The sequence below is a fragment of the Dendropsophus ebraccatus genome, chromosome 2 (assembly GCF_027789765.1).
Source record: "Dendropsophus ebraccatus isolate aDenEbr1 chromosome 2, aDenEbr1.pat, whole genome shotgun sequence".
NCBI classification, from domain to species: Eukaryota; Metazoa; Chordata; class Amphibia; order Anura; family Hylidae; genus Dendropsophus; species Dendropsophus ebraccatus.
Genome location: NC_091455.1, coordinates 13,755,867 through 13,766,310, shown reverse-complemented (window position 1 = coordinate 13,766,310; position 10,444 = coordinate 13,755,867). Strand labels below are relative to the sequence as shown.

Below are 10,444 nucleotides of genomic sequence, written 5' to 3'. Positions count from 1 at the left end.
CCCTTTAGGGGTGGTTTTTATATTTTTGCACCCCAGAGCCTCTGCCAACCTGAAGTGGTACAGCCAGAAATGACCAAATATAATGGAGGCGTTGAAATTCATTGGCGCTGATTTGAGTCTTGTGCTTGCGTCAAGTAGTGCAATAGGGCCACATACAATATGGGGTATTTCTATAAACTGTAGAAACAGGACAATAAATATTGTGGTGCATTCCTCTGGTAATAGGTTTATAATTATGAAAGATATTGGATTACAACAAAATCTCTGAACAGAAAGTATAAGCATAACTTTTCATATGTTGCAGCCTATGATGAGGCTAACAATTTCCTCCATACTTGTTATTATCTATTCAGTCTCCTTCCTCCAGTTCTGAGCTACTGCTTTCTGCTAAAGACACAAAACACTGTGTGTGAGATTTTTTTTTTCTGTCTCCCCCTCTTCCCCCTTCCTTCTGAGACAGCTAATATAAACGTTAAAATTTAAATCAAGAGTGTAGCTAGGATTCATGGGGCCCCATAGGGAAAAAAACGTATGGTGCCCCCCTCCTGTACGCAACACAAAGCACTGCATAGATAGGTAGATAAATAGAGGCTTGGTGATGTGGCAAAAAAAAAATAAATCTCTTTTGGCCAGAGGGAGAACCAAGACTGGTTAGCAGAGTAGAGGGCCAATGACTGCTTGCTCTGTCCGTCCATTGTATTTAACTATAAGGTCCCATTATGAGCCCTTATGATTTAAGGGGATATCCAGAGCTACAAAAAAATGACCACTTTTCCCCCTCTCTTGTCTCCAGATTGGGTGGGGTTTTAAACTCATTTCCATTGAAGTAAATGGAGCTTAATTGCAAACCACACCTGACCTGGAGACAAGAGAGGGGGGAAAGTGGCCATGTTTTTGTAGCGCTGGATAATCTCTTTAAATATTTAGGTGCAGAAGCAGACTACCTTCTGCTTAACCCCCTACATACTGCAGTGTGCAGGTGATCCAGAGTTCAATTACATGCTGCAACACAAAAAAGGGTTAAAAAGCAGAAGACTAGGAGATTTCTTCTTCACTGCTCCTGCACTGATAACCCCTGACCTTTGCACAAAGCTCCACACAGTTTCCTACTTGATTGCTGCTGCTGAGTTCAAGCAGTGAAGTAGAGATCTCCTTGTCTTTTGCTGTTTAACCTTTTTTTTGTGTGTTCCAGCATTTAAGTGAACTTTGGTTCACTAACACACTGTAGTACATAGAGGGTTAAGCAGAAGGACACAGGTCGGCTCTTATCTTTCCTGTGCATCCCCGGGCCCCCTGCGGCACAGGCCCCACAGCATCTGCCTGCCCTGCCTCTATGGTACCTAAGCTACTGCTGTCTATCTATCTATCTATCTATCTATCTATCTCCTATCTATCTATCTATCTATCTATCTATCTATCTATCTATCTATCTATCTGTCTCCTATCTATCTACTTTATATCTCTTTATAGGAATCAGGTGACCTCCTGTGCTGTCCATTCTATGCAGTAAATATTAGAGTGGTGTATGCTTCATACCTTATATATTAGATCAGTGTTAGATAATAAGCATCTATGTTACCTCTGGCACCAGCTCCTAACTATCCCCGTCTCCTTTGCTTCACAGGATGGTTTACCCCATGATTCCTGAACTCTGATTGGCTGCTTGTAGCTCCAAGGCTTCTCCTAATCCGCACAGTATTAATGCACAAGGGCCCTTACAATAGCGTCTGATTGCATGAATACACTCCATTATTGATGCTGGGTCCTCCTAGTCTAGATTATTTATAAATATTTATGTATTCGCCAACGTTTCTATTGAGACAAACCAATTCTATAGTGTAATTAAATTGACTCAGTTTATAAATAAGGTTGCAGTTTATAAATGTTACATTGTAACAGAATGCATTATGCAAAGATTATACCATGTGCCTTGAAATGAATTTCTCTACAGTTCAGAGGATGCTGAAATAAAAGCCATTTTACTCACAATCTATATCAACTAAACAGATGGCAGCACTAGCACTGGCTTTGCCAACAACTCTTATCTCAGACAGCTTAACCGGGTGATGTATGAAACTGTCAAGATATGCACATCTTGCTCCTTGCATCTGCATCACATATTTGAAAACTTGTTATCCATCAGTCACTGAAACTGTTGGAGGGCTAGTCACCCATGACATACAGAACACATAGTACACTAACTACAGACGCAACAGCCAAAGAATAAGAAACTAGATGTTTCCCGTTTCATAAAAAATATTTCCAAAATCAAAAAGATCGGATGTGCTTGATTATTTGCCTTTTTTTTTTTTAACCCAATTTTTAAATTATTTTTGGGTTGTTTTTTGGTTTGGGTTTACAATTGAATGCAAATATTTAAAAATCTGAATAGCTAAAAAATGAAATGCTCCCAAACCTAGCTGGTCTTACTCACCAAGTAACCCTGAATATTTTGAGCCATCTCCCATCTTTCTAGCTGCTGCCCTTCCTGAGTTACAATTTTTTTTAAAAGTTGGTCTATATCCAAGATGGAGCCAGCCGGGAAACTACATCTCCAAGCATGCATTGCACCTCAGAACCAACTGCCAAGTGCCAGCCTCATCTTGTAGCACCTGCCCATGGTTGGCTCAATCTGCTTCTGCTTTGCACTGTAAACAAAATATCTATCTATCTATCTATCTATCTATCTATCTATCTTCTATCTATCTGTGCATCTACATAGATTAGAAAGCGATAGAGATGAAACAACTATGTTTCCATTCCCCTATACTGCTCAGGAGGCTGTCACTGTTTTGTTGCTTCCCCTCTCCATGGCTAGGGTCTGGTGTTATGTCAGTGGTGGGCTGGGTTGCAGACGAGGTGTTACAGCTTGTCTGGCAACAGTTGAGACAAATCATGTGACTTTGGTCTCAGAAGGGAGGGGCAAGGCAGAGGAGTGGAGACCAGACTGTTGACCAGATAGACCAGGAAGTGAGGATTCTCTGCAGCTTCAGGGTGTAAGTCAGGATGTGCTGCAGACAAACGGCCAATTCATGTAATTGAAAACTATTACATACAAGCTTAGATAATGGATAGGAATTTAACAGGGTTACATTTTCACAAGTGGCGTAACCCTTTAAATTAAAAAATAAATAAAATTATCCTTTGTTACATATTATGACACCTTCATGATCTCAGAACATTGATCAATGATCTAATTCACTCTTCTTGTTGTGTATAAGAGGATTTAGATAACAAGGCTGATCTACTGATTAGTGATGAGCAAACATTCCAATGGTCGGTTCAGATCCCGAACAAATAAAAAAAAAAAAAAAAGATTGTGATTGGTTTGTGTTCGCCCAACATTCATGAACAAATAACAAAGAGTGCGTTTCGGTCTACCTACATGCGTATGCATACAGTATTATCAAAGACATAACCCCTTACCAATGTACTGTATATCATAATTTCGGCAAGGCTGCATGGTGGTGAGAATGGGAAAGTAGAGCTGTATGGTGGCAAGCTCAGGAACTGTGTCTGCTCCATGCAAATAGGAGGCAGTGGTTGAGTACAGCTTACGGTGTACCCACAGTTTAGTCCCCTAGATGCCTAGGTAAATAGTAAATGCAGCATCTAGGCAGTGTCAGCCCCAATTGTGAGGGGCCGAGCCAGGAGAAGCCAGAAGCCTTAAAAAAAGCCTAGAGATCCCTAGGTTTGCCATCTTAGTACTCCTAGTACAGAGGCTGGATGTACTAAGAGGACCAATAACAACAGTCAGATTTTGCCCATACAGTATTGCCATAGTATAAGTAAAAGTAATTTGAACAAGTCTTAAAAAACAACCCCTATTCAATTTATCATATGAAAATAAAATAAAAAAAGAAATAAAATAAAGAAGCTAATTAATATCAATAAACATAATTGTTATCAACGCATTCGGAAATGTGAGAACTGCTGTACTAAAATGATGTCATTTAGCTATCCTGGTGAATGTTCTCAGATAAACACAAGAATGACTGTTTTTGTAATGTCGCCTCCCAAAAAACATGGATTAAAAAGTGATCGAAAATTCACCTCTGTTCCATTCTTAATTTGGGCAGTAAAATGTGAGAAACAAATATTTAAATATAAAGGGGTACTCCAATTTTATATATATATATATATATATATATATATATATATATATATAAAAAATATATACACATATATATATATATATATATATATATATATATATTCAGATCAACTGGTGTCAGAATATAAATTATAAATTTATATATAAATAAATATATAAATGTGTAAATTACTTCTATTTCAAACTCTCCATTCTTCTATTACTTATCAGCTGCTGTTTGTCCTGCAGGAAGTCGTGTATTCTCTCCAGTCTGACACAGTGCCCTCTGCTGCCACCTCTTTTCATGTCAGGGACTATCCAGAGCGGGAGAGGTTTTCTATGGGGATTTGCTACTGCTCTGGAAAGTCCCTGACATGGACAGAGGTGGCAGCAGAGAGCACTGTGTCAGACTTGAGAAAATATACCACTTCCTGCAGGACATACAGCAGCTGATAAGTACTGGAACACTGGACATTTTAACATACAAGTAATTTTCAAATCTATATAACTTTCTGGCACCAGTTGATTTAAAAACATTTTTTTTTCACCCTTTTATCATTACTCTAATCACACGGCTATGTCGAGGAAATAAAGTAAATAGCAATGTCAAAAATTTCTGCAGCGGAGGAGGATAATTTTAGCTCTGCTATATCTGTATCATTTATCTACTTTAGATTCCATTTCCTCCTTGATTATCGTTGATTTTTTTTCTACATATTTTTTTCTATCCGTATTTACAATCTTGTTAGTGATTTCATAGAAACAACTTGTCCCGGTAACGTTTTATTTCAATTTTAACATTGCAAAACCAAGCAGAGCGCGCACTGTAACTACCCGGAGATCAACCCCGGCTTTGGAAATCAGCTTGATTCACTATATGAGGACTCGCTTGTTTTCTCTGCAGTGGGTGAATTTTTGAAATGCGTTCGACTTCTGGAAATGTTCTCCTTTTCTATATTGCTGAAATAAGTCCTGCTGTGTGGCGGATGCAAGAAGCAGAAGGAAGGGATGACTGTAAACTGCCGATTTTTTTTCCCTCTTTTTTTTTTTATTCTGGCACTCAATGTATAGCTGCGAACTCAGGGGACTCCAGATTGCACAAAACTTTGTTGAACAAGTCACAGTAGGGCGTCCGGTTCCTTACCAAAAAAAATGTGTTTCTATGTTTGAAACTAGAGCTGAAGTTTCCAGTTTGACATTGTAGAAGTAATTGATAAAGTTGCTTTTGTGTGTAGTGTATGGGAAGAATAGTAAAGAAATATTTGAAAATCGGAAAATAACAATGTAGAAAATATATTTACATTAGAAGTTATGTTTTTTTATTGCTATGGGGTTTTTTTTACCAGAAAAAAAAAAATCTTGAAATTTGCCATTTTGCAAACTAGAGACTACAACAAACATATTAGGCTAATATTTTCTATTTCCCTTTAAGCTTTGCCGTAGAGACTGAGACAAGTAGAGCAGAGTCATCTCGTAATTATTAGAGGACAGATGGTGACTTTGTTATGTCACTAGAGACCTATAGTTGATACAGCACAGTAGTAACAGTACACACATTTAGGCCATGTTCAGACCTTGTAAGAGACCGGTTGTTCCTTGACCTGGCTGTGTTACGGAATGGTCGGTCTCAGAAAAGATCATCCGGACGGTCGGATGATCTTTAGCGCCGCTTTGTTTTGATGCAGGAGCATCTGTGCTTGCCCGCATCAGAACTCTCCACTGCACACAATGGAGCATGTGGCCGGAGCCGTTTGCTCGAAACTGTGCACTGGCAGGGTTTTGTTTCTCAGGACATGTCAGTTTCTCGCGGCGTCGCTAAGGATCCCGGCCGAAGTGTATACCATGTGTGCATACCATGTCAGTTTCTCGCGGCATCGCTAGGGATCCCAGCCGAAGTCTATACTATGTGTATACACTCCATCTGGGATTCCATAGGTGGCAACGTCACATATATTTTGTAGCAATCCGCAACAACGGCCGTAGTTTTACGGAAATATACATAGTGTTAACATAGCCTTAGACTAAGTTCACACAAAGTAAAAATTCATTAAACAACGGCCGTCATTGCCCGTTTGCAACAACGGCCATTGTTAAAGACACTGGCCAACCGCTTCAATTACTGTGGACAGCACACTGTATAAACTCTGGCCCGGACTCTATGTGGCCACACAAAAATCTGACATGTCTGTTGACTGTGCAGACAATGTAAAGTGCGGCACATGGCTGTGTCACAGAATGGCCACTGTTTTACAATGTGGGAATGAGGCCTTAGAAGGTTCTGTATACAGCTCCCCTGACACTTCTTCCTGCAGGCTATAATAGTCTATGTACAGTATCTGTTCAAGATCTGGTTTGGCAATTCCAAGACACCTAATTCCTCCAGAATCCAGACTAGCTCTTACAATCTGCACTGCAGGGTTCCTATTAGCTGAGGCCCAAGGATGAGGTTGTAGCTGCCTCTAAAATCATCTCTCTACTGTCCTTTCCTGATTGTAGGTGTATACTGAGTGTGAGTGTTGAGCGAGCATGCTCTATCGACCATAGTGCTCGATCAAGCATCAGGGTGCTCGGGTTACTGCAAGACACAATAGATTGCCGGCATACCACTGGAGTTCTAATGTGTCTTGCAGTAACCTATTGCAGTTTATTGTTCTAATTTTTGTACATTTTGTGTACACATCCCTTCAAGGGCAAATCCCAAGGGAGACATTTATTCACTCCTTCTCCCTGGCGTACCCCTGCCGTATCCCCTGCAAGTGGGCAGAAGGGACTCGTGGGAATGCGGCAAGACGTGCCCCCCATGCGCGCCTAATTTATTATAACACAAAGCAGGTGTAACTTTATTGCTTCGGGCACAAGATTGGGAGCATGGCGGGCCGTATTTACAAAGGGCCGTGCGCCGGGAAGAAGAGCAGAAGACTAGGGGAAAAGGGGCAGGGCCTAATTTAAAGTTGGTCTTAATAAACCCCCTATTGTTCACCAGAGGTTACTGCAAGACAGGATAGACTTTGCTGTAAGGGACCCAGGTTTCTTCTATACCGTTTGGTGGAAAAATGAAAGTAAGAGATTTATAACTGTAAACAAATCCATAAAACTGTTGCAGTGCTATGTGGCTCAGATTCCAGACATCTCCTTACTGTTCTCTGGCTTTAGCCCGACTAACTGGAAAGTTCCATCCCTCTAGGTACAGGGACTGGACTTTATCTTTTTGATAGTCCTCAGCCATGCGACCACTTTAGGCTGGGATAGGGGCACCAGGACACGGGGAGAGCTGCTGCACAGACAGGAGCAATGGCTTCTGCAAAGACGGGAGCAAGGACTGCTGCACAGACGGGAGCAATGGCTGCTGCACAGACGGGAGCAATGGCTACTGCACAGACGGGAGCAAGGACTTCTGCACAGACGGGAGCAATGGCTGCTGCACAGACAGAAGCAATGGCTGCTGCACAGACGGGAGCAATGACTGCTGCACAGACGGGAGCATTGGCTGCTGCACAGAGAGGAGCAATGGCTACTACACAGACGGGAGCAAGGACTTCTGCACAGACGGGAGCAATGGCTGCTGCACAGATGGGAACAATGGCTGCTGCACAGACAGGAGCAATGGCTGCTGCACAGATGGGAACAATGGCTGCTGCACAGACGGGAACAATGGCTGCTGCACAGACGGGAGCAATGGCTGCTGCACAGATGGGAGCAATGGCTGCTGCACAGACGGGAGCAATGGCTGCTGCACAGACGGGAGCAATGGCTGCTGCACAGACGGGAGCAATGGCTACTGCACAGACGGGAGCAATGGCTACTGCACAGACGGGAGCAATGGCTACTGCACAGACGGGAGCAATGGCTACTGCACAGACGGGAGCAAGGACTTCTGCACAGACGGGAGCAATGGCTGCTGCACAGAGGGGAGCAATGGCTACTACACAGACGGGAGCAAGGACTTCTGCACAGACGGGAGCAATGGCTGCTGCACAGATGGGAACAATGGCTGCTGCACAGACGGGAGCAATGGCTGCTGCACAGATGGGAACAATGGCTGCTGCACAGACGGGAACAATGGCTGCTGCACAGACGGGAGCAATGGCTGCTGCACAGACGGGAGCATTGGCTGCTGCACAGACGGGAGCAATGGCTGCTGCACAGACGGGAGCAATGGCTGCTGCACAGACGGGAGCAATGGCTACTGCACAGACGGGAGCAATGGCTGCTGCACAGACGGGAGCAATGGCTACTGCACAGACGGGAGCAAGGACTTCTGCACAGACGGGAGCAATGGCTGCTGCACAGACGGGAGCAATGGCTGCTGCACAGACGGGAGCAATGGCTACTGCACAGACGGGAGCAAGGACTTCTGCACAGACGGGAGCAATGGCTGCTGCACAGACGGGAACAATGGCTGCTGCACAGACGGGAGCAATGGCTGCTGCACAGACGGGAACAATGGCTGCTGCACAGACGGGAGCAATGGCTGCTGCACAGACGGGAGCAATGGCTGCTGCACAGACGGGAACAATGGCTGCTGCACAGATGGGAGCAATGGCTGCTGCACAGATGGGAGCAATGGCTACTGCACAGACGGGAGCAATGGCTGCTGCACAGACGGGAGCAATGGCTGCTGCACAGACGGGAGCAATGGCTGCTGCACAGATGGGAGCAATGGCTGCTGCACAGATGGGAGCAATGGCTGCTGCACAGATGGGAGCAATGGCTGCTGCACAGACGGGAGCAATGGCTGCTGCACAGACGGGAGCAATGGCTGCTGCACAGATGGGAGCAATGGCTGCTGCACAGGGAGGAAGGTGATGTGGGAAAGTTGCTAACAGCTGTGACTCTTGTTCTTTTCCCACTGCAGACTTTTGAAATCATCTGAAAACCCTTCTGTTTAATCTTTGGCTGCTGAGACTTCTGGAAATGACTCCTGGCCACTGAAGGAAGGTTTCTATGTCCGCCAGTTCAGTCTCAAGAGCATGAAGCAGATACCAGGACACAGACCATTACACAAGGAGAGATGAAAAGCAAAGCAGAACGGCATCCATCCAGCAGCATGACCGGTACCGGAGCAGGAGAGGCGCTGCCCGAGCCACACAATGATGTCCTGGGGCTATTGTGAATGTTTCCTATCAAACTGGCAGATACTCCATAAGGGCCCAATATACTCCAGTGGGACTGTGTAACTCGATGGGCATTCACATGCCTAGATTCTCCTGATGTACAGCTCTTCTCTTACCGTCGTTGACTGTTCATTGTCCGGGTTACCAACCACGTCGCTGCTCTAAAAACAGTGACTGAACTGATACATATATATACAGCTATAGGCTATGTTCACACTAGATAACAGACCGGCCGTTCCGTGACCCCGGCCGGGTCACGGAACGGCCGGTCTGTGCCCGGATGATCCATCCGGCCGCAGAGCTCTGATGCGGGCGCATCAGCGTGCACCCGCATCAGAGCTTCCTATAGCCCACAGTGAAGCAAGCGGCGGAGCCTCTTGCTTCACTGTGTGAACTGACAGGTCTTTCTGCGGCCGGAATTCACTGAATTCTGGCCGCAGAAAACTGACATGTCAGTTTTTTCCGGCGCCGCATAGGATCCCGGCCGCAGCATATACGATGTGTGTACGCTCCGGCCGGGATCCCATTACATATTAGGCTATGTTACACACCGCAAAACTACGGCCGTAGCTCTGCGGCGAGAACTACGGCCGTAGTTTTACGTAGTGTGAACATAGCCATAATGTAGATGTATAGAGCTTTAGAGGGGAATCTATCATCTGCACATTTCTTTTTAGCAGGCCTCAGTTATTACACCCTGGCCATATTCTTGGTATTTACTAATAGACGCACCTGCATTGGTAAGTACTGAACAGCTTTTGTTGCAGAATTTTTGCCCAAAACATCTCGTTTAAATAAGTATAGTAGTGTAGCAGCAAAGTGATGCTAAATAAAATCACACAAGGTAAATCGGCTGAAAAATGTTGATGTTGATAGATAAATAAATAAATAAATAAATTGATACTGTAGATAGATAGATAAATAGATAGATGGATAGATAGATAATAGATAGTAGATAGATAGATAGATAGATAGATAGATAGATAGATAGATAGATAGGAGATAGATAGATAGGAGATAGATAGGAGATAGATAGGAGATAGAGAGATAGGAGATAGATAGATAGATAGATAGATAGATAGATAGATAGATAGATAGATAGATAGATAGATAGATGGATAGATAGATAATAGATAGTAAATAGATAGATATCATCTAGACCTTCTCTATAGACTTGACTGACTCATTTTCTTAGAATCTCCCCACCTCATTATATTCCGGTATATCACCTCTATCC

At 43.7% G+C, this 10,444-nt stretch overlaps 1 protein-coding gene across 1 annotated transcript; it reads left to right on the top strand.

Moving 5' to 3' along the window:
* Positions 1–7,384: 7,384 nt before the first annotated feature.
* Positions 7,385–8,899, top strand: LOC138784103 (uncharacterized transmembrane protein DDB_G0289901-like). The gene has a single exon (XM_069959619.1). It carries the CDS (start codon positions 7,385–7,387, stop codon positions 8,897–8,899), a length of 1,515 nt encoding a protein of 504 aa, XP_069815720.1.
* The last annotated feature ends 1,545 nt before the right edge of the window (positions 8,900–10,444 follow it).